At 46.8% G+C, this 23695-nt stretch overlaps 1 protein-coding gene and 1 long non-coding RNA gene across 10 annotated transcripts in view; one reads left to right on the top strand and one right to left on the bottom strand.

Moving 5' to 3' along the window:
• PISD (phosphatidylserine decarboxylase) overlaps positions 1 to 23695 on the top strand; it is a 36547-nt gene that overhangs the window by 6950 nt on the left and 5902 nt on the right. For 3 of the 9 annotated variants that reach the window (XM_015590805.2, XM_006904938.3, XM_025047752.1), the window contains 3 exons: positions 2421 to 2596; positions 18685 to 18797; positions 22948 to 23146. In XM_015590805.2, coding sequence (XP_015446291.1) covers positions 2421 to 2596; positions 18685 to 18797; positions 22948 to 23146 — 488 coding nt within the window. Of the gene's footprint in view, positions 1 to 2420; positions 2597 to 18684; positions 18798 to 22947; positions 23232 to 23695 lie in introns of those variants that run through there. The other 6 variants (XM_025047754.1, XM_015590813.2, XM_025047765.1 and 3 more) reach the window with 5 other exon arrangements.
• LOC112480614 lies at positions 14278 to 20028 on the bottom strand. The gene is made up of 2 exons (XR_003046696.1): positions 19441 to 20028; positions 14278 to 15710 (listed from the first exon to the last, which is right to left on the bottom strand). It is a non-coding gene; the product is annotated as an uncharacterized LOC112480614 (long non-coding RNA).

The raw sequence follows: 23695 nt of genomic DNA, 5'->3' as shown, positions 1-23695 counted from the left end.
CTTATTGTAGAGAATAGTAACACATCTATGTGTCATTTAATTAGGACTTGCATGCCAGAACATGTAGGAATCACATGAAAGATAAAGGTGGGGAGCCTCAGAAATTAAGCTATAATCTTGGATCTGCAGAAAAGCTGTGCTTTTATTTAAAAAAATAAAACAGAGCAGTGGTCAGGAGTGGAGGGCACTCTCTATTTACTATCTCCTTTTGGAAGAGTAAAGTAACAAGAGAAAGAGACCTATAATTGAAGAAAGGACCAGCGTCCCAGACACATTGAGTAGAGTGGGAATTGTCAGACTAGGATGCTGGCTCAAGGAAGGGGGTATTCAGCAGTTCTCTTGTCACCAGATATTTTAGAAAGACAAAACAATTTTTTTCTCGCTTTTTGGCAAGTCTTTCTTGGTCAGAGGTAGAATATTTAGTTATTAAGTAGTAAGGGTTCATTAAGAGTACGTAGAAGATGGGAGAGAGTAATGACACCCACACTTCCTCATTAAAAAAAGAAACAGCAACAACCAAAACATGGATGGTTACGTGGGGAGCAGGACAGTTTCCTTCCATTGGAAGTCAAAGGTAGTATGAAGGGTATGCTCTTTGGTTTTGCACAGGCCACTAAGAATTCGGCTCTTGAGATTTTATTTTAATAATTTTATTGAGATATAATTTGCATACCATAAAATTCGTCCTTTTAAGTGTGCAATTTGGTGATTTTTAGTGGTTTTTACAGAGTTGTGCAGCTGTCACCACTACCAAATTTTTAGAACATTCCCTCCTCGCACCCCCCATCAATAACACTTGACCCATTAAACTCACTCCCCATTTCTCCCTGCCCCCAGCCCCTGGCAGCCACTAATCCACTTTGTGTCTCTGTGATATGTTTCCTGTACTGGACACTTCATACAATATGCAGCCTTCTGTGGCTGGCTTCTTTTTCATAATGTTTTCAGAGTTCATGTTATAGTGTGTCAATACTTCATTCCTTTTTATTATCAAGTAATATTCCACTGTATGGATGGACTACATTTTGTTTATCTACTCATCAGTTGATGTACATTTAGAATGCTTCCATTTTTTGGCTGTTATGAACAGTGCTGCTATTGAACATTCTTGTGCAAGTTTTTATGAAGATACGTGTTTCACTTCTTTTAGGTATGTTTCTAAGAGCAGAATTGCTGGGTTATGTGGTAATTTCATGTTTAACATTTTGATGAACTGACAAACTGGTTTTCAAAGTGGCTGCCTCATTTTACCATCCCACCATCAGTGTATGAGTGTTCAGATTTCTCCACATCCTTGCCAAGACTTATCCTTTTGATTATAATCACCCCAGTGGGTATGAAGCGGTATCTCACTGTGGTTTTTATTTGCATTTCCTTGATTACTGCTGATGTTATATTGGTTTGCTAGGGCTACTGTAACAAATTACCACAAACCAAGTGGCTTAAACAATAGAAATTTATTCTCACAATTCTGCAGACCAGAGGTCTGAGATCAAGGTGTAACGGGGTTGCTTCCTTCTGAGAGCTGTGAGGGAGAATCTGTTCCAGGCTACTTATCTAGTTTCTAATGGTTTGCTGGCCATCTTTGGCTTCTTTGGCTTGCAGAAACATTACCTTGATCTCTGCCTCCATCTTCCCATAAACATTCTCCCTGTATGCATGTCTGTATCCATATTTCACCTTTTTGTAAGGACACCAGTCATTGGATTTGGGTCCACCATAATGACCTTATTTTAACTTGATTACCTTTCTAGAAACCCTGTATCCAAACAAGGTCATATTCTGAGTTACCAGGGGTTAGGGCTTCAACATGTGAACTTTAGGGAGACACAGTTCAACCCATAACAGATGTTGAACATCTTTTCATGTGCTTATTGGCCATTTGTATATCTTCTTGGAAGATATGTTTCTTCAAATCCTTTGTACATTTTTCAATTATTTGCCTTTTTTATTGTTGAATTGTGAGAGCGTATGAGATTTTGCATTTGAGAATATTAGTGTCCAATCAGAAGTGGGCTTGGATTGTTAAGATCAGATAGCCCTGGGTGAGAAGTGGTACCTGGATCCCAATCCTGAACCTATTGGTGGCCGACTGGGCAACCTTGGTTAATTTCTTGCCCTCTTTGTGATTCAGTGTTTTCTTCTTAAATTCTGTGACTGTGGTGGCAATTGGGGTGCATTATAGTTTCATAGGAAAGATGCTTGTCCCTTACTTATAGATAGAATTTGGAGATAGAAGGGTCTTAGTAATGACTCAGGGTTGCACCTGCCTGTCAGAGCCATTTAGAGTCTAGTCACCTTTACTGAAGGCTTCAAAGATATATTGATTTTTCCTAGCCCTCCTGTTGGTGCTATGTTTGCATGACTCATTCTTATCCCTTCTCTCAGGCTCAACATTTTTCTTTTTGTTGTTTTTACAGATGCCAGAAAAGTCCACACTGCCCCTGCTCGAACCATTTTCCGGCTGCGCCCACTTCGCTTACTGTTTGTTACAGGTGGAGGGTATGCAGGTTACCGGCAGTATGAGAAGTACAAGGAGCAAGAGCTGGAGAAGCTGGGATTGGAGATTCCGCCCAAACTCGCTGGTTACTGGGAGGTAGGAATAAGGTGGAACCACCTTGATTTTTCATCTAGCACAACTGTCTTTTAAATGCCCCAGAGTAGAAATGTTTGAAAAAGTGAAATGTATTTTCTTGGAGCTCATGTCTCCAGTGGGTGTTTGGCCAGTTATAGAAGTTATATCTTCAGCGTCATGCCACGTTTCCCATTTGTCTTCAGATCTACCCTTGGTTTCCCCAAGGGCTCTGAGTAGGAATTACCCGAAATCCTCAGAGTTCATGCTTTATGTTGGGGCTGGCATCCTGGCTGTTCATGCCCTTCTCAGTCTGTGAATGTGCTGAAATGGTTGGACTTTGGGATGTGGACAAGTTCTCACCAGGAACCAGACTGAAATAATCAATTTCCTTTGTTGTTAATTGCTCAGAATGCTCCTTTACATTAGGGTCACACGATAGGGACAGGCTTCGATGCTGTCAAACCAAGTGTGATACGTAATGAACCATCTTATTCGTCTGTGTTTCCCGTGGCCCAGGGGGATACCTAACTCAGAGGAGATATTCAGCAAATATTGAAATTGAGTATAAAGGCCATAGGTTTTAAAATTGCCTTCTTTTCAGTTATAATTTAACAGATGAAAAATCTGAAATGTCAATAGATCCTGGTAACCTGGGCAAAGGAGGGGTGAAAGTAGAGACTTTATGGTATTTGGAACGATGCCTTTGGGTTTCTTCACGAGCCACTCCGTATTGGTAATCTAGCTCAGCTGAATCCAGTAGCCAGAGCATCTGAGTTCTGAAGGCAACTCCTAACCATGCTCCTCAGTAGCTGTGTAAACTTGGGCATGTCACTTTCCATCTGGCCCTCTGTGTCTTCAACTGTAAAACAGTGGGTTGGATTGGAACCTGACTCTGAGAGCCCTTCCTGCTCTGACATAGTTTATCTAGGAACCGTTGACATTTGCATTACATGCTACATATAGGCTTTCTTCCAAAATCCCGTTGTGAATTTAGTTTTCACCCTCTTCCTCCAACAGAATCCAGTGTAAGGATTTCACTTGATTTGCAGCAGTCCTAAAACTGTGACTTACTGAAATGGCCATACAGATCCAGATGTGACCATTACTCTAAGAGGTCTGTGTGCTCATGTGTCCGTCTTTTGGCCTGTTCATATGCTTTGGACTTTACAATAACCTTCGTCAGACCAAAAGAAAAAAGGGATTTTCTGTTTTCCGGTAATAGATCACAAAATCCTTTTGGTGAAGCGTAATTGCGTAGCACCTGAGTCACACTTTCAGAGTATGCTGTGCTGTTTATTTCCTATAACATCGATGGTTTCCTGTAAACATACCCTTCTCCTTTAGGCTAATAAAGTATTTGTAAGACTGTGATCTTATGACTGCACTCGAGTGTTAGACCCAAACTAGCTTTTCTCTGATCCCAGGCATTTGTCAGGCTGCCTCATCGCTGTGATGAGCTCGCATGCTCTTAGGAAATTCCCACTCATTTCAAAAGTATCCCAAGAGAATCTACATTTGGGAGAAATTGCTACTTCCAGAATCATGAAAGAAGAATGTCAGTAATTTTTTTTAACATCCACAGCTTATATAATTGAGATTATTGCCATATATGAGTCAGTACCTAAAAGATGATTGTTTGTAAAGAGGATGGAGTTTATTAGCTCCTAAGTTTTAGGACCTGAATACTAACAGGATACTGGTATGGAGTGGCCTAGTGTAGCGTGAGGTCTGAAGCCCCTATTGGTAAAGAACTGGGCTTAAGTTAGATACTGTTCTTTTGGTTGAGTAAAATGGAAACAGGACTGCTCCTGAATTTCAAAGTAGGGCTGCAGCATATCACTTTATGAAGGGGAAATGGACTCAGAGTGAACATTGTAAAATTTCGGGACAGGCAACTGGTTATGAGAAGGAGAGTTCTGAACTGGCAACTAGGGGCTGGATCCTAGCTCTACCCCTAGCCCCACCTGATCACTGTCATCTCGTACAGAAAAAGAGAGTGCCTCAATCTGGTTGATCATCAGAATTGTTGAGGAACTTTAAAAATTAAGGATTCTTTAGTTTTACCCTGAAAGGTGGGACAAGGCCCAAGATCTTTGTTTTCAGAAAGCACCCTGGATGATTCTGATGACAAGCCAGATTTAGGAACCGTGGGCAGATGAGCTGTAAGGTTCCCTTCAAGGCTCCATTTTTAAATGGCACATGGAAACTTGTGGTGGTGATTTCATTGGAATATAATCTCTTCATATCCTGAGGTCAAGTCTGACATCTCTGGAGCTGAGCGAGAAGACAGGCTGATAATTACTGCTGAGATGAGCCCCTGGGGTCAGTGCCATAGTTGAGGTGATTGGATGATTTTGTTTTACCAAATAGCATTTTCTGGATTTCCAAGAGATAAACACAGGTGGAAGGGGCAGTGTAGCCTTCCCTACATATGAAGCACTCCTGTTAGCCCCTATGGGTCAGTGTGCCAGCAGGAAGCCTTTGTTCCCCTTTCCCATTTGTAAATTTCTCTTGTGCCAGAGAAACATCTGGTTATCACTCTGTATCAAAACTCTTTCAGAGCCCAGTTGTAATACCCTGTGTTGAACAGCACCTCAGTTTTTCTGAACCTTTTTTAGTTAACGACCGCTCACAGAAGTGGGCAGAGCAAATGGTAGAGAGACTTTACAAATGGAAAGACTAGGTGGTAGCAGAGTGGGTTCCAGAACAGAGATCTGTTGATGCCAAATCCTATACTCTTTGAACAATACCTTGTTACTGGTAAAAAGTGCTCTCAGTACAGAAGTTAGACAGTGACAGCAAGAGATGGAGGTGAGCTACCTGCCCACCAGGGCTTGCTGTGTATTTGAGGTGACTCCATGCTCTGAGGGCTCTGACTGCTTAAATGTGAGGCAAATTTGACTGCATTGACTTGAAAAGTTGTTTGTGGTAATGCAGATGAGCATGCACACTAGGCAGTCTTCCGCTAGCAGACTGCTCCTGAAGAATTTATACCAGTAGCTTTTCTTTATTGAAATAAAGATTTTTTTTTTGTTAACAGTATAAAAGAAACTGTAATTCCAAAATCTGTGCCACCTCACTCACTGCAAGCTGCACTCTGGGGTGCGGGCAGAGGGCACAGCTCTTACAGAAGGGCAGTGAGGAGGGGGAGAGTTGGATAGGGTATAAAGGTACTTGAGCTCTGGGCGCCATCAGCTCTGTGACCTTAACCATGTTTCACCTTTCCAGATTCTGTTTTTACATATTTAAGAAAATGTTTCCAAGATCTTTGCCTAGGACTCATGTTTTTTTTATACTGGGAAAAAAAACTTGTAATTGGCCAAAATTACAAACGAAACCTAAATGCCTACTACTGTGGGATTATGGGAATTCTGTAATAGCAACAGTGTAACCTATTAAAGAGAGGCTTCAGTCTTTCTTTATATGGTCATGTGCTGCTTAATGACTAAGGGGATACATTCAGAGAAATGTGTCCTTAGGTGATTTCATTGTGCCAACGTTGTAAGAGTCTGCTTACACATGTGGGCCGTGTGGTACATCACCATTGTATATGCGGTCCATCATTGACCGAAACGTTTATTCAGCGCATGACTGTGTATATAGTTTCACCTTCCCCAATGTAGAAATAGCTTTGTCTTTTATCTAATTATCTAATGTTCATTTAAAAAAAATCAGAAAGCATTGCAAAATATGAAGATGAAAATGACGACGACCCATAATCCCACAACCCACAGGAAACCGTAGTTGACGTTTTAGGGAACATAGCCTTTCCAGGATTTTGGCTGTGTTTAATTAATAATATGTATTGTTAATTTTTATTTTTAATGAGATAGTCTTTAAAATTTTAAATAAAATATAATCATGTAAAAATTTAAATAATAAAGGATTTACACTGATCTTCCACTCTCCACTCTTATCTACTAATCACATTCTCTCTAGAATCAAGCATGCATTTTTAACATTTCTTGTGTATTTTTCCAGAAAGTCTATCCATACTTATATTTTTCATATTTAAAGTTGATGTGATTTTTTTCAGTTTTACTGAGAAATAATTAACATACATCATTATATAAGGATAAGGCATAGAACATGATGATTTGATTTATACATATCGTGAAATGATTACCACAGTAGGTTCAGCTAACCTCCATTATCTCATGTAGATACAATAAAACAAAAAAGAAAAAAAATGTTCTTGTGGTGAGAACTCTTATAATTAATTCTCTTAACAACTTTCCTATATGTTACACAGTAGTGTTTAGTCATTGTGTTGTACAATACATCCCTCAACCTATTTGTCTCATAACTGGAATCTTGTACCTTTTGACTACCTTCCTTCAGTCCCCCCATCCCTGCTTTCTGATGTCTTTCATGAGTTTGTTTTTTCGTTGTTGTTGTTAAGATTCCACATATAAATGAGATCACACAATATATGTCTTAGCATAATGCCTTCAGAGTCCATCCATGTCACAAATGGTAGGATTTCCTAATCTTTTATGACTGAATAATACTCCATAAAAGAATATTGCGTGTGTATGTGTATATACATATATACTATAGCTTCTTTATCCATTCATCCATCAGTGGATACTTAGGTTGTTTCCATGCCTTAACTATTATAAGTGATGCTGCTGTGATCTAATTTTTTAAGTCATCTCTACTGAGGTATTATTTACATTCAGTTAAAATGCGTTTTTAAAGCATACAGTTCATTGGTTTTTGATAAATGTATACACTTGTGTAGTAACTGCCATACTTATGATAGAGAACATGTGCTCCTACTGTACTAAGGTGTGATCCTTCTAGGATATTTACTAAATGCCCCAGGTATTCAGTGAGAACTTTCCACCCGGCCTGTTGAAATGCAAATGTTTCCTGGTCCCTTATGAGCTCTGGGAATTGTTTGGCTGACAGCTCTCTAATTATTCTTTGTGAGCCTCATGAATTTAACCCTAGATAGCATGGCTTAGTACTCAATAAGAGAGTCAGGGGAACCCCTCTGTAGATTTATGGAGTTCTTCTCTGCATAACTCTCTCCTTTCTTGTTTTCTGTCTTAGAGAACGTAGCTCATAGTGGGTGCAGTAACCTCAATTTCATTCCAAACAAGCAGAACTCATTTCAGCACGGACACTTGGAGGGGTCCTTATTATTAAAAGGTTCTGGAACCAATTCTAGTACATAGGGGTGAGGGTGGGGGGTGTTTCCGCATACCAACAAACAATTCACACCAGTTGGGTGGCCTACAGTTCAACTTAATTCTGACACTGTCTGCCCAGAGATAGCATTAGATTCCCCTTGTTGAGGGCTCAGTCCCACAAGACTGCCTTCCTCTTCAGATGCCAGTCGCAAATCCATGTTGTCATCGGTGCTTTTGACTGGCTGTAGATTGGAGGTTCCAGTAACCCTCCCCCCCTTGGGTTACAGGTTTTCGAATGTACTCAAAAAGAGCGAGGGTGCTTTAGCTAGAAATAAGTGACAGAGATTTATTTAAGGGTCTCAGGATTTGCAAATCATAAATACTGCTAGGCAATACCCAGAGTGTTCTGAAGGAGAAAGTAAAGTCTGAGAGCTTTATAGTAAAAAGTACATTTTTGAGAAGAATCAGTTCTTAGCCCCTGGGTTGGTCCAGGGTGGTATTCAGCAGATGTCTGGTGGTCTGTACAAGGGAACATTCATTCATATGGTGAACTGAAGGTTCGATATATGTCCAGGCATTAAAACACGCAACTCACTGATGTGCATCTAGATATTGACACAGGATTGGAAAGTTCAAAAGTTTAAGTTTCCAGAGTTATTTAAAAAATAATTGTTTCCTTAAGTCTCAGCCCACTTGAGGTTGATAATTTAGCAGCTTGACCACAGTGACTCCATGTTATTTCTCTGCTCTATTCCTCAAGGTTAGGGCTCAGTACTACACGACACCCCTCCCCCCAACCTCAGATGCCAGTCGCAAGTCCAGGTGCTTCTAACTGAATGGTTTTAAGTCAGGTTTTCATGATCCCTTTCTTGGGTTCAGTTAATTTGCTAGAGCAGATCACAGGACCCAGAGAAACATTTTACTTACTATATTACTGGTTTATTACAAAGGATATTAAAGGATTCAAATCAATAGCCAGATGAAGAAATACATAGGGCTAGGTCCCAAACAAAGAAACTTCTGTCCTCTTGGAGTTTGGAACCTTGCTCAGTGACACGTGGAAGTGTTATGGTTCCCCAGCCTGGAAGCTCCCAACACTGGGTCCTTTTGTGTTTTTATGGAGGCTTCATAGCATGATTGGTTAAAACCAGTGGCCGTTGATTCAACCTTCAGCACCTAGTTTCCCCCCTCCCCTGTCCCCCGGAAATCAGGGTGGTGGGATTGAAAGTTTCAGCTCTATTCTTAGTCGGTTCCCCTGGCAACCAGCTGCCATCCTTAAGTGCTTTCCAGTAGTCACCTCATTAACAATAAACCCAGAGTGATGGAAAAGGGCTTGCTGTGAATCAAAAGATACACATTTCACCTTTATGGCTCTGGAGATTTCAGGACCCTAGACGAAAGGCCAAATATTGTAACAAAAGATACCCCCATTACTCTTATCACTCAGGAAATTCCAAGGGTTTTGAGAGCTGCGAGCCTGAAACTATGACCAAATATATTTTGATCATCTAAACCAAATATGTATTTTTGATAAATTGTAACATCACAATTATATATTGGAAATGATTGCTCATAGAAGCTGTCACCACCCATTTAAGGCTCGTCAGCCCCTGTGTTGCAGTTATAAGACACCAGCTGCTCTTCTGCTCCTGGGCTTTGAGTTCAGGTAGGCCAAGGGCACATTCTACATGCTTCAGGCATCCTGAAGTCCTTTATGTGTTGCTGGTGATTTCACTTTGCTCACTGGATGAGAGAAGTGTATGGAAGAGCAGAAAAGATCAGAGGTCACATTAACATAAAACATGGAATTGGGGGCTGTAAGACTGATGCCCCATAATCCCCGAGGAGTGCAGCTAGAGGAGAGGGACCTGGAGATCACCCTCTTTCATCTTGTTTCTCTTGTCCACTTGTTACCGACCTTGGGTTTTTAGGCTTTCTATGTAATAGAAATTGACAAGACCAAACCATAAGCTCAGACAAGGTTCATTGAGGCTTATGCTTGAGCACAAGGGGATAGTAAGACAAGTTCTTTGGCGGGCTCTCCAAAGGAACCCTCTAGGGTTGTTATGTAGGGCAGAGTGAAGGAGGGCTTGACATCAGCGGGGGTGATCCTCTCTTTTCCTGGTCATGGTGCTTGCGCAGACACAGGCATGCAGTCGATGCCGAGGTCTTGGCACCTGCTTGGTAGGCCTAAAATGGTGGTGCTGCTCATTATCGCCACGCCAGGAAGATTGTACAGCGCTCAGCTCAGGGTTGCGTACGCATGCAGATGTGGGTATCCACTGCCTTGGGGAAGTTTTGCTGCTGGAAAGTTACATATCTCTGCCTGTCTCACACTATCTGTCCTCGTTGCCCCTTACCTCTGTGTGTGTGTCCTCTGTCTTCATGTCAGTCCATGTGCTCCCACCCCTTAATCTGTCCCTTCTCATCACCTTCTCCTGGGTCACTTTGCTGTCTCTTCTGACCCTTCTCTTCCTCTCCTCCCAGAAACCATTCGAAAATATTTTGGTAATGTATACTAACTCAGTCTTAGGGGTACTTCTCTCTCTTCTCTTTTTTTTACTCCTGGTAAAATACACTGTCTTAGCTCAGCTTGCCATAACAAAATACCATAGACTGGGTGGCTTAAAAAACAGAAATTTATTTTCTCACAGTTCTGGAGGCTGAGAAGTCCAAGGTCAGGATGGTAACATGGTAGGTTCAGATGAGAGCCCTCCTCCTGGCTTGTAGATTGTGTCCTCACATGACAGAGAGAGAGCAAGCAAGTGCGAGCTCTCATGTCTCTTCTTATAAGGGTACTGTTAAAAAAATTCAGTGGAGTAAATTTCAAGATCTAATTGGCTTTATTAAACAGTTCATGAATTGGGGGGCATCCCATCTAGCAACTGAAAAGGCTTTCCCAGAGGTTATAGAAAATGGAAGGTTTTTATAGGAAGGTGGGGCAAGGAAGCTATTAGCGAAAGAAAAGAAAGGATTATTTTTGGACCAAGATATCTTCTTTTATGGGCAAGGGAATGACAAGTGTTTTTTATCATTCAGATTGCTGCTGCTTTCTTTGGGGGAGGAAATGGAGGGGAACCATGTGATTGACCAGTAGATTCCAGACCGGTTGATTAAAATTGTATTTCTGGGAGAAGTTGAAACACTATTTTGGTCAGGTATTAAATCTAGGTTTGGTATCATGGGCTTTCGCATGAATGATGCTGTTTTAGGCCTCTAGTTTTCTCTTTAATAGAACTAATCCCATTTTGAAGGCTGGACCTTCATGACCACATGTAAACCTAGTTATTCCCAAAGGCCCCATCTCCAGACACCATCACATTGCGGGTTAGGGCTTCAACATATGAATTTGGGTTGAGGGACACAATTTAGTCCATAGCATCCACATAATTTAAGATGTACCATTTTAAATGCTTTTAAGTGTACAATTCAGTGGCATTTAGTACATTCACAGTATTTTCACAATAATCACCACTATTCATTTCTAGAACTATTTCATCATCCCAGACAGAAACTTTGTAGTCATTAAACAATTGTTTCTATTCTTCTCAGCCCTCAGCCTCTAGTAACCACTTGTTCTACTGTCTCTATGAATTTGACTATTCTAGGTACTTCATATAATGGAATTATGCAACATTTCTCCTTTTGTGATTGGCTTATTTAATTCACCATAATATTTTCGAGATTCATATTGTAGCATGTATCAGAGTTTCATTCCTTTTGAAGGCTGAATAATATTCCATTGTGTGGAATTTTGTTTATCCATTCATCTCTTGATATTGGGTTGTTTCCACTTTGGCTATTGTGAATAGTGCTGCTATGAATATTGGTGTACAAGTATCTGAGATGTTGCTTTCAGTTCTTTTGGCCGTATAACTAGGAGTGGAATTGCTGGATCATATGGTCATTCCATGTTTAACTTTTTGAAGAACTGCCAGACTTCCACAGTGGCTGTACCATTTTACATTTCCACTAACAATGCACAAGGGTTCCATTTTATCCACATTCTTACGAGTCGTCGTTTATTTATTTACTTTTTATAATAGCCATCCTAATGGGTACGAAATGGTTTGGGAAAGGAAGAAACTCCTCTACTCCCTCGGTTCTTTCTGCTGGTCTAATAATTTACATGAAACAAATTGACAAGAGAAAATAATTTAATTACATATGTACGTATAGGAACATCACATACATGAAAGTCAGAAACCTTGCATATATGAGATGAGACAGAAAGGGAAAATGAGATATATATAGCATTTTGAGCTAAGGATGAGGTGAAGCACTTTGGGGCTTCAGAGGGTCATTGCAGGATAAGAAGAACAGATGTTAGGTAGTTTGCCCTGCCATATAGATAGGTCAAAAAAGTTTATCTCAGATGATCTCTTATTATGGGCAAGGCCCCCTAATTCAAATTCTTCTGGGTAGGTAAGGGGAGGATAGCAGTGTCTCTTGAGCCCAAAGGGTCTCGGTTGCCTTTAGCAGAAAATAATCTACATGCCACAGCGGTATATCTTGGGGTAACTCATTCTTAACCCCTATAGTTCTGTCTCATTGTGATTTTGATTTGCATTCTCTAATGACCAGTGATGGTTGACCATCTATTCACATGCTTATTGGCGATATATATGATATATCATATATATATATATATATAGATAGATAGATAGATAGATAGATAGATAGATATAATATATATGATAGATATATATGAGATATATATATATATGATATATCTATATATATATAAAGAGTTCTTTATATATATAAAATATATATCTTCTTTGGAGAAATGTCTATTCAGGTTCTCTGCTTATTTTTTAAATTAGGCGGGTTTTTTTGTTGCTGAGCTGTAAGAGTTCTTTATATATTCTGGATACCTGACTCTTATTAGCTATGTGTATTTGCAAATATTTTCTACCATTCTATTCTTTTCACTCTCTTGATAATATCTTTTGATGTATAAAAAGTTTTTAATTTTGATGAAGTACAGTTTATTTTTACTTTTATTGCCTGTGTTTTTTGGTGTCATATCCAAGAAGTCATTGCTGAATCCAATGTCCTGAAGATTTTCTCCTGTTTTCTTCTAAGAGTTTTATATTTTTAGGTCTTATGTTTGTCTTCCAGTTTTTACACCGTGTAGGATTAGAGTCTGACCCTGTTCTTCTGCACGTGGACATCCAGTGTTCCCACCACCATTGTGATTGTCCTTTTCCCATTGAACAGTATTGGCGCACCTGTTGAATCAATCTCATTCTTTTTTAAGTAACAGAAATGATATAATACTTTGATAGAATGTTAAAAAAACAGAGGATAGTCATGATTCCCACCTATTCTCACCGTGTCTGTGATTGCATAGTCACGGACTTTGTCTCTATTTTTAGATGGATACACCTGTTTTGTATTTTGCCTTTTTTACCTTATGTGTATTGCTACATGCGATTTTGCCTGACTGCTTGAAAGCACGTTAAGTGGCTGTACTACTACAGTCGATTCTGGCGCAGCGGTAGTTTTTGCCATTGTGGATGATGTAGAGCACATCTTTCTTTGCACATAGGCCTTTTCCTCAAGGTGAATGCCTACGTGTAGAATTGCTGTCTGAAAAGGTTTGGACACCTATACAGTTTGTCGTGTGTGTTCGGCTTCTAAAACTTGTTTTTTGTTGCTAAGCCGTAGTTGGCATTGTTGAGCACGTTAACCACACTGGATATTAGCAAAACAGAAGTTGTCATAGATGAACATGATTCTTTTTTTCTTGAGTTCACGCATTCATTCAAACCTTTGAGCACCTATAATGCCAGGCTCTGTTGAGATGCTGGGGATCCACTCGTGGATTGAACAAGAGTTCCTGTCTTTATTAGTGGGTAGACAGATAAGAAACAAACGGACACTTGGACATATCAAGTGGTTGAAGTGTCATGGAGAAAACATAAACAGATAAAGGGCACCGGTAAGCCAGGCTGGGACTGAGGCAGTCAGGGAAGGAATGCCTTGCTTGATACCACATGACCAGAGACTGCATTAGCAGAGGGGAGAGCCAAGGGGCATCTGAAAGGAGAGCAGTCTAGGCTGAGGCTTGAGATGGACAGAGTATGTTTGTCACTGTTGAGGAAGAGCAAAGAGCCCATGTGGCTGGAGGTGCAAAGAGAAGAAAGGTAGGAAAGCTGGAGGACCCCCAACACATTCGGCCTGTCTTATAAGTGAGGGTTGGGTTCTGGTCAGATGGCTCTGCCTGCTGTGGAGACAGACTGTAGGGGAGCTGGGGTGGAGGCAGGGGGCCTGCTTGGGAGACTCTTACAGTATCCCAGCAAGAAAAGGTAGGGGGTGGTGGGTACCATGGTGGGGGAAGGGACTCAATTTGGGTATTTTTGAGGGGAGGGCGGATAGGATGCACTGATGGTTAGGATGGGGGAAGAGGGGAGAAATGGAAAATGACTTATGGTTTTTGACTTGAGCAGATGGAAGAGTGTTAGTGGCTCTTCATTGACGGTCTCAGAGGAAATAGGGAACATCAAGACTGGTACCTTAATATGGTTTGTAATGTGCTTTTTAAAAATGTGAGTCCACTTCAACATTTTTCTCTTGTTTATTCTCTGTTTATATTGGCTCAGAGTACTTATAAATTGAACATTTAGACGGAATGGTACAGAACGAGGAACCCATGCTTCTCAGGAACAAGGCTCTCAGCCCTGGTGAGACCGCGAGGACGCTCCGCCCTTAGAGCAGGAGCCACAGGCAGGCAGAGATCAGGAGAGGAGGAGCTGCTTTCACGAGTTTCTTTTCAGGGCTCATAACGTCCTGGAAAAGCTTGGGGTTCATGGTCAGAGAGCCTGTTCATTCGGGCTGCCCAGGCCTGGCATTTGGCCTTCAGGAGGAGAGTGGTCGACACGGGCCTCTGCAGAGAGCTGGCTTTGAGTGAACAGCACACACGGGAGGGAAGGCAGCCAGGTGTGCCTGGAGCTGTGGTAGGTTCTGCATTTGTGTGGCAGTTATGATTTCAGAGATGCTGTCCTTTCGTCCCCATAAGTCAAAAAGGGGGAATAAAGCCTTCGTTCAGTATTTCTTAATGAGAAGGGTGGAAGGTGTGTAGCATCTGTACACCTAAAGTTACCGGGTGATGTCAGATGTCAGGTGTTTTGGGGAGTGCACAGTAACAGGGTTCCTCTGAGCGTCTAGGATGACATCTGGTGACAGATTCTCCTTGGTCTCTGGTATTTCTGAGGTGTTCTTTCTGCCTTGATCTGAGGACAGAGGTGCATATTGTGGGAAAGCTGGCCTGATGGAAATGGGGGACCCTTTGGGGAGGAAGCAGTCCACACAGCTCTTCTTTTGCAAGCCTCAGAGGTAACTCCATGGAGATGGGAGGGCCTGTAGCTGCAGAGTGGTTGCAGTGTAGCTGAGCCGTGGTTGGCAGTCGGCCTATCCCATCAGGCACAAACACTGGCCCCCAGCCAGGGGCCAGGCAGACAGAGTGCCGGATACACCTTGGCCGAGTGCTTGGGTCTTGAGTTGCTATGTGTGAAGCAGCAGCAGCAGGTGTGTGGGTTACCATGCAAGCAGCTCCTGCTTGCTCCCCCACACCTCAGAGCAAGAGAAGTGCTGTGTGGGGAGCATGGGCTTGGGTTTTTCTCCCCAGTAATAGGATTTAGAGCATTTCCTGTGTTTTAAAGCAAACACCCTTGATCGAACAGTTGTTAGTGTTTTATCATGTCTGCTTTTTCTCTTTCTATATAATTTTTCCTCTGAACCATTTGCAAATACATTGCTGACCCCTAAGTACTTAAGTCCACATCTGGGCACAATAATAATGCCATTTTTTTTCATTTGAGCCTGGCCATGGGGGCTTATGATGAGGTCAGAGTTGTTCAGGAAGCGGCCGTGTGAACAGGCCTGTCAGGACGGGCTGTGTTCCGTGCTCACTCTCTCTCTCTGTTAGCACTACTGCCTTATTCTAGCCTCGGTTTAGAATTTTTCAAATATGTGGTGCAACCTTTCAGTTTCTGAAAAGGAATAAAGACAGATCACTCCATCCATTCTTGCACATTGCCCTGTGTCCTCATTTTTGCCCGCCCACTGCCCAGAGCCCTATCTGCCTGCACGCAGCGCAAAGCTGCGGTGTCCATGACCCTGGGCGGTAGTGAACATGTTCTGCACGTTTTTAAACTACGTACTTACTATAGCTTTATTCTTGTCTGCAAACAAGCTGCTATTAACTCCCTCGTAAAGTCGTTAAATGAGAACAATGTATGTCTAACTACCTGGTCCCCTGCTGGCAGGGAGCGGGTAGAGATTCAGTAAGTACTATCTTATTTTTCCCTAATAGGTGTTGAGAAAACAGTTGTGGCTGTTAAAATGGGCAAATAGTCAAGTTGGCAGGGAAGTAGATCTCCCTGCCTGCTCAGGTGCAATTTACTTACAGCCTAGCTCGTCCTCAGAGACTCTTAGGCTTGTTCTAGAGCAGGAGGTGAGCTCAGAGGCCTTGGGGCTCCTCCTTCACAGTAATGGTGGGAACTGTGGCAGCCACACCCCCAGGTAGCCCAGGTCCCTACTCCAGTCTTTGCCTCTTCCCTGCCTTCCTCAACCCCGGGACAGCTCTGTGTCTGTACCACTGGGGAACTGCTTCCCGTGGCTTTGAGCACAGTGTGTGGAGGAGCAGAGGACTCTGTCTGAAGATGTGGAACAAGACAAGGCTGAGCTCTGGGGCTGGAAAGAGTCCAAAGTGGCAACTCAGCCACCTTCAGGGCCCTTTCTGCTGGGCTTGCTCCACCTCAAAGTACTTTGTTTCCTTCATCATGCTGTAGGTGCCACCTCAGTTCCCCAGGGAGCTGCTGGAGAGGCTCTGCATGGGCTGTGGGGCATCAGAGAAGTCCTGTGGGCTGGTGGGACTGCTAAGAAACCTTTGCAAATACGAGGGCAGAATTTGGCAGGGCTGGGAAAAGCTCGTGGATGAAGAAATCGTCTGAGGGCATTTCATGCTAGTCCCGGCTCCTTGCGCAGTCCTCTGTGAGGCTGAGCCGTGAGACACCAGCCATCATAGATCTTTTCAAGGGGCCCAACCCGCCCCCAGGCAGTGAGAATTAGCAGAGAACACCTCCCAACCCTGTCCCACAGCTGCTTTGTTCCCTGGCACAGTTGTGCGTGAAATTCACTCTGTAGGGAGCTGCAGTGGTTGACCTAGAGAGGGAGGTTTGTCTACAGGTGTTGGCAGCCAAGTGGCCTGGAGCCTGCAGAGCCTTGCAGTGGCACTAGGTGGCACTCCTACCTAGGGAGGACTGGAAATTAAGGGGCCTCATTCAGTGTGGGAAAGTAAACTTACCAAAGGGTTTTTGTTTTTCCCAGAAATGATTTGTCAGCTGCTGTCAGGAATCTGGAAGGCATGTCCCTACTGGAACACCAAGTGGTGGTCAGATTAGAAGGTGGGGGACTGGTCTCAGGGCAGACCTTGGGCTGGTTTATGAGTTTTCTGAACACCAGTCACCTGATGGTCTTTGAGTGGTCATAAAGGAACTCTGAGAGATGACGTGGAGCCCCCAATTGGTCATTTTAGAGAGAAGAGTGTTGGCACCAGAGGCTGCTCAGCAAATGAGAAGCTGGGCTTTTAATACACAGACTTTTATTTTTCCTCTAAAGGTCTAACTGGGGCTGGGCCTGGTCTGGAAGTGCTGCAGGCTTTGGGGATGTCCACATAGTCTTCCCTGATCTTTCTGGTTCGGGTATTTCGTGTTGATAGGATTCTGTGTCAGCATCTTGTGTGTTAACTCCTTTTTATCCCATTTCTCGTGTTTGCTTGGAGCTCTGAGGTGAGAAGGGGTCTGAAGTCTCCCCAGCTCCGAGAATGCTGTGAGCCCATAGTGCTGGACCTCTGTATGGCTCTGTATGGCTCACCACCCCTGCCTCTCTGCTCCTATTGGTGCATTGTAAGTGTGCAATACCATGGAAGGCCTTGTGGTCTCCCTGTTGTCTCCCCTTCTTCCACTGCAGCATCCCAGGTCTGTAGGTTGTCATGGAGCACTTGGGCTGGGTCCAGATGAGGACAGGTGTGTGGGCTGTCTCTGTACTCCATTTTGTCCTTTCCAGGCTACCCTGGCCCAGCTGCCCATCCCTTCACAAGCCTGTAGGCTCTCTTCCTGTTCTGAGTGTTGCTATAGGAACTAAGTGCTCAGTGGTCAGAAGCTGGGGTTGGTTCCTTGTTGAATAGCCAAGAGCAATCTGAGGCAGTCTGACCAGTGGGTGGCGTGCTGCCCTGGGGCATGACCTGCACAGAGTAACCAGGCTCCTGAATTGCACTCTTTCTTTGGTTGAATAGTGTTCCCTATCAGATCCTCCCCCTCCTAAAAAATGTTAAGCTGGTTCATTCCATCCCATGTTGAGTTGGGGGGTATGGGGCTAGGGTGCTGACCCTGCAGGATGGGCCTCTGCTATCTAGTAGGGCAGAAAGACAGGGCACAGAATCACCATACAGGTTCTTCGTCCTGCGTGCTGGGCCCAGGGGCGAGCCTTGCCCCATGAATCTTGTTTGCTGGTCAGCACAGGAAAATTTGTATGTCAGGGGATTTTGTACATCAGGGCTGTGTCTGCCTGGAGGAGAGGAAGTGGGACAGGGTGTATGGCTGGGGGAGCCTCTGTCTTCTGGATGGGTTATGGGAAGGAGCAAGGACTTAGATATTAGATACCTTCTGTCGCTTAGAGGGCCAGAAAAGGTGGCTGCAGGTGGCCATTTGCTCAGTCTAGAGAAGCCTGCCAGCACCTGGAGGCCTGAGCCTGGCCGGAGGGGGAGCGGTAATCATGCAGCAGCCCCTGCTGCGGACAGACAGCTCCCAGCCCAGAAGGTGGGAGCCATCTCTGGGGAAGTCCCTGGTCGCCAGGGGGCTGTTCCCTTCTTCTCTCTTAAAGGGGCCCCCAGGGCGAGCGGGGCTGGAGGGCGGAGCAAAGCTCCCACGCTTAGTGTCCGCCCTCCTGCCCCCGCCCTGGCAGTCTGAGTGGCTGGAGCCCGAGCCTCCGCCCGCCAACCCAAGGCTTCCGCGGAGGAGCGGCACCTCCCCGAGTCCGCTGCGCCAGGAAGCCGATTGAGACGGGGCCACCTGCCGGTGAGTGAGCTGGGCTCCTTGGGGCCTGCCTGTCTAGCCTGAGAGGTGGCTTTTAGGTTCAGGAGGGCCATCCAGCCCCCTGCCTTTACAGCTTAGAGCCTGAGGCCCTGGTGCGAGGAGCCCACCCTACAGTCTAGACCAAGTTGTGGGCTTCTCCCGGCCCCACATGGCGGTCACGGGGCAGGCTGGATGAGCTCACTTCCTCCACGTCTTGTAGCATCTCCTGGCTTTAGGGCTGGGGAAAAGGGAAGTGCCGGCCCTGCTGGGGAAAAGGGGGTGGGGGTGCGGCTGCTCGGCCGCCAAGGCTGAGAGCTCTAACTGATTTTCTCAGTGCTGCCAAAAGGGCCCGGGGCAGGTGCCAGAGGGGGAGGGAGGTGGCACTGTTCCTCATTGGAACCTGGAGGTGCTGATACATATCACCATGTCACCTCCGAGGGCCGGGGAGGGGGTGACTTGCTGCCCTTCACCCCATTACCTGCTGGCACCAGGGATTGCTGGAGGAGGTTCCTTTCCTTTGGGAGAGTCCTGTCCCCACCTCCGCCCACCCTTCCCTGGGCCTCCTCAAGAGCCAGCTTGAAAGGTATCCTTGGGCCCATCTCTTTGCTTCCTCTTCTCTTGCCCAGGCTTCCCCAAGATGGCTTACCTGTTTCGCTGGAGAGATTCCTTTTCTATGTTCCCTACTTGTGAAGCTTTGTCTGCTTCTAGCCCAGGAATATGGGGGAGGGAGAGTTGGTGGCCCTGCCCGGACCAATCTGCCTTGGTTCAAGGGGAGGTGGGGCAGAAAGCAGCCCTGCCCTCCAGGGTGGGTGTGACCAGAAAGTCAGGCTGGTGGGCACATGCTGTGGGGGCCCTGGGGTTTCTGCTTAGGCTTCTGCTGACCCTGGCACCCAGTGAGATTTCAGGGAGCAGGAGCAAATTCTCTGGTGGTCTTAGGCTGAACCCCAGCAGAGAGCCTCACTTCCTCACTGCCTTTCTGGTCTTGCCAGGACTCAAACTTGAATCTACCAGGGTCTGAGAACCAGACCGGTGCCCACACGTGCCCCCCAGTAACTGGTAACTGGCCCGGATAGATCCACTTCAGGCGGAACATTCCATTCCACTGAGGGGGGGACTGTTCCTTTCATCCTGGTTAGTGAGAGATGAGTGGGGGCGTCGCAGCATCACTCCACGCGTAAACCTCCAGAACAGTATGTTTTGACAAAGGTTACTCCTCCCCTTACCCCTCACCGCCCCTCCCTGTTGCTGGAGCTCAGATCACACTCTAGACTGGGGAGAACGGAGGTTGGCTTCACCCCCTGGGAGATCCCTGGAAAAAGCTCCTGCTGGACAGCACAAAGATCCCTGCTCAGGGGACTCTTCCAGGCCAGAGAGGCCACCACTGCTGAGGCCCCATCAGTGAGCCCAGGGCTTAGCCTTCAGTTCCAGGCTCCTTTGAATAAAGTATCCCCCGGTCCTACTCACAGGGGCAGCCACTGCCCATAGGTTTGGGCTCCCCTTTAAAAACTGACACCTCAGCCCTGTCCCTTCTTCCCGGTGGAACAAACGTCTATCCCCCCAGAGCAGAAAGGGAGGTGAGGCTGCATCGAGCTCTTGCACGGAACTGAGGCAGAGGGTTTCAGAGCAGAGTCATTCTGGGCTTTGGTCACTGCTGTGATCCAAGACTGCAGGTGGGGAGCAAGGGGAATGGCCATTCCAAGAAGCAAGGCCTTTCCCTGCTCTCAGGTGTGGGAAGGCAGCCAGGATTGCAGTAACCAGAGTGTCCCTGTCCCCCACCAAATCCACTCTGAGTTCTCATGTTCTATGTGGCTGGCCCTTAGGCCTTGTAATGACTGGTCACAACCCCAAACTCATCTCCACAGTGTTTTTGAGACTCTCAGGAGGGAAGGAAGGTGTCCATACTTCCCTGCTTCAGGAACTTTCCTTGCAACTACCTCATCTGGCCTGGGCACCCTAGTCACACTCAGGGAGCTGAAGGGAGAGAAACTCCGGCTTGGGCTCCAAGGGCTGTCACAGGTTGGGATGGAAAGGGGTCTCCGAGATGGGTGGATGGGGAGGGCTCGAGCGCTGCTAGCTGAGAAAGTGAGAAGTGACCTCCTGGGACCCCCTTGCCTCTATCCAGCTGTGAGCTGGACAGATGGTGCCAGCCTCATTTCCTGGGGGACAACCGAATCCATGTCTGCTCCCTGAGGACCTTTTGGGGCCCATGGATGGTGATGTGGAAGAAGCTTGACACCCCGGTCTCAGTGTCCCGTTTAGAAGAGGTGGTAGAAGAGTGGCAGAGATGGGACTGAGTGGGTAAGGACCCCCGCCTGGCCCCTTAGGGCAGTTCCTAGTCTCCAGGACAGCAGCTCCTTGGGCTGGTCCCCCCTCTACTGTGTGTGTGGTGAGGAGGGTCTGCCCTGCCCCACTGGCTACCTGGCCAAGCCCCTGGGCCAGAGGCCCTGGGGGAGAGAGAATGAAGTGCAAGTGTGGGCATTGGCTTTGAGGACCCCTAGGCTTCAGGCCAAGCTGGGTTTGTCTGTGGGTTCCCGAGTATGCCTTTTTGACAGCATGCCGCAGTAGTCGCCATCCTGCATAGTAGGAAAGTGAGGAAAACTGGCAGGAGGAAGTGGGGGTTCCCTTTCCCTCCCACGAGGCCTCACTGGCCCCCACCAAGAATTCTAGATGTGCGCTCAGTCTGAGTTTTCTAGTTTCTAGAGGCAGGGAGAAGGCCTTGTCCTGGGAGCCAAGCACCAGACTCAACTCTGACTGCCCGTCACCCCTTTGGGCTTGTTCCTCTAGGGAGCAGCGTGGGGCCCAGGCCTACTGGGGAGGAGTGGAGGGTTTGCTCAGCACATGGGTGGTGTGATTGAGGCAACCTAACCATCGTAGGTGGAACTGTTAGCAGGAGGTCAGCAGGACCTGGAGCAGGGTGTCCATGGGGCTGGTGGCCTGGCCCTTGGAGCCGGAGGAAGCTTACATGTTCATCTATTTGTAGGTGAGGCCTGGTGGGTGAGCTGGGCACCCTCCTGTCTGGCCCACCCACAGTGAGCTGTCCCTGCCACTCATCAAGACCAGTGGCTTAGGAAGATGAACCTGCTGGAGTGGTCTGGACTCACCCTGGTCTCGGTGGGCCAAGCCTTGCCCACCTTCTTGGGTCAGGGCAGAAATCTCTGCTTATGTCCAGACCTTAGGTGGCCTTGTCCTGGGTCCCATAGGCCCCTGCACACTGGGGTATCCAGCCCCTAGGCAGGTGCTGGGCTGGTGTTTTCACCTCTATGGCTGAGGGGGCTGCTGGGTGTCAGACCATTCCACTTGTGTGGTAGAGCCACATAGGAGTTGGGGCTTCTTTCTGGTCACAGCGTGTTGGCCATGTTGGGTCCTGGCTGGGTCAGTTCTCTGCCTTCAGAGCCACTCTGGGGCTGCGTTTCTTCAAGTAAAGATGGCCAGGCGCCTGCCTCCTGCCATCCTATAGCTGGAATTGGAGGCCTGGCTGGTGGGGCATCCTCCCTGGGGCTTTGACTCCTGGGGCTGAGACAGCAACAGCCATGGAATGTTTGCTCTCCTCCTTCCCTGTTATCTGTGAGGTGACCTGACGGGCTTTGTGGAGGCAGCATGTCCTCCTGATAGCCAGGCAGGCCCCTGGCCAGAGAGCTGTCCCTGTTCCTAAGCAGAGATGGGGGGTGGGGGTGGGGGAGTGAATATGGACTTCAGTCCTGGCCTGTCCCCAGCTCCATGCCAGTTTTCCCTGAGGTCACCTAGGTGCTCATCTTCTGAGGAGGCCTTGGGGGGTCGCTGCCTGCTTGGGGGCTCTGAGGCAGGGGATGCAGTGAGGAAGAGCTAGAGTTGGTCAGATGCCCAGGGTCTCACCTCTCCCGCTTTCTCTCCCTCATTCCTCAGATGCTACTTTGTCACCTGAATGGAAAATGGGTCAGGTCCTGGCAAGGGAGGGGCTGCCTGAGCAGCAGACAGCGCGACGCTGGGTGCCTGCCTGGAGCGCAGGGTTCAGATTCCCACTTGTGCTCCTTGGGCCCAGAGGCGCCTGGTCCCCTCCCTGCCATCAGCTCACTGGAGCAGGCAGGTGGCCAAGCTTGGGGCAGAGTAGGCTGAGCTCAGGGCTGGTGCCGCAGGCCCAGAGCAGATGTGTGACCAGTGCCTGTCTTCGCAATAGCCCTGACTCTACCCTGCGCCTCTGAGCCAAGGAAGCAGCCCACCAGCCACCGAGAAGCAGTGACAGCACAGGAGCTCCTCTGGGGGGAAGGGAGGAAGGAGGAGGAACAAAGGCGAGCGTGCTGGCACCGCCCTCCCAGCCCGCCCACCATGTGTCAGTCAGAGGCACGGCGAGGACCGGAGCTCCGAGCAGCGAAATGGTGAGATGCTGCCGGCGGCCTCCTAACCCCGCTGTGCCCCGCCACGACCTCCGCAAGGTCAGAGTTCACGTCCAGCAGCCCCGAGGTGAGGGTGGTTGCAGGGTCCTGGGGGATCAGCTCCCGAGGTTGGAGGGGCCTGGCCTGGGGGGGGCCTGAGTCGGAAAGCCCGCTTCAGGTACTCAGGGAGGCGGATCTGGCTGGTGGCCCAATGTGTGTGCTGCACCTTAACTGCTGCCCGCCACCCCCACCCCTGGGCACCCCCACCCTACACATGTGCTGTGCAGCTCTTCAGGGATTGGTCCCTGTGCTTCTGCAGTGAGCAGGGTGGTGGGGGCAGTGGGAGTGAGGAGCAGTGATCTGTTCAGGCTTTGCTCGGCCCCTACTACCCTTGGGACCTTTTTAAAACAATGGGGTGGGATGGGAGAATGAATGCAGGGAGCTGGGTGCAGTGAATATGCAGCACCTTCGTTGCCATCACTGCATTGGGCCCGGCCATCGGCTCATTTCTCCATTTTTTCTTTAGTATCAACTGAGGTGGCTCTCCTTAGT

The sequence above is a fragment of the Pteropus alecto genome, unplaced genomic scaffold (assembly GCF_000325575.1).
Source record: "Pteropus alecto unplaced genomic scaffold, ASM32557v1 scaffold190, whole genome shotgun sequence".
NCBI lineage: Eukaryota > Metazoa > Chordata > Mammalia > Chiroptera > Pteropodidae > Pteropus > Pteropus alecto.
The sequence above is the reverse complement of the archived record's forward strand: the minus strand, read 5'-3'. Positions and strand labels throughout refer to the sequence as shown.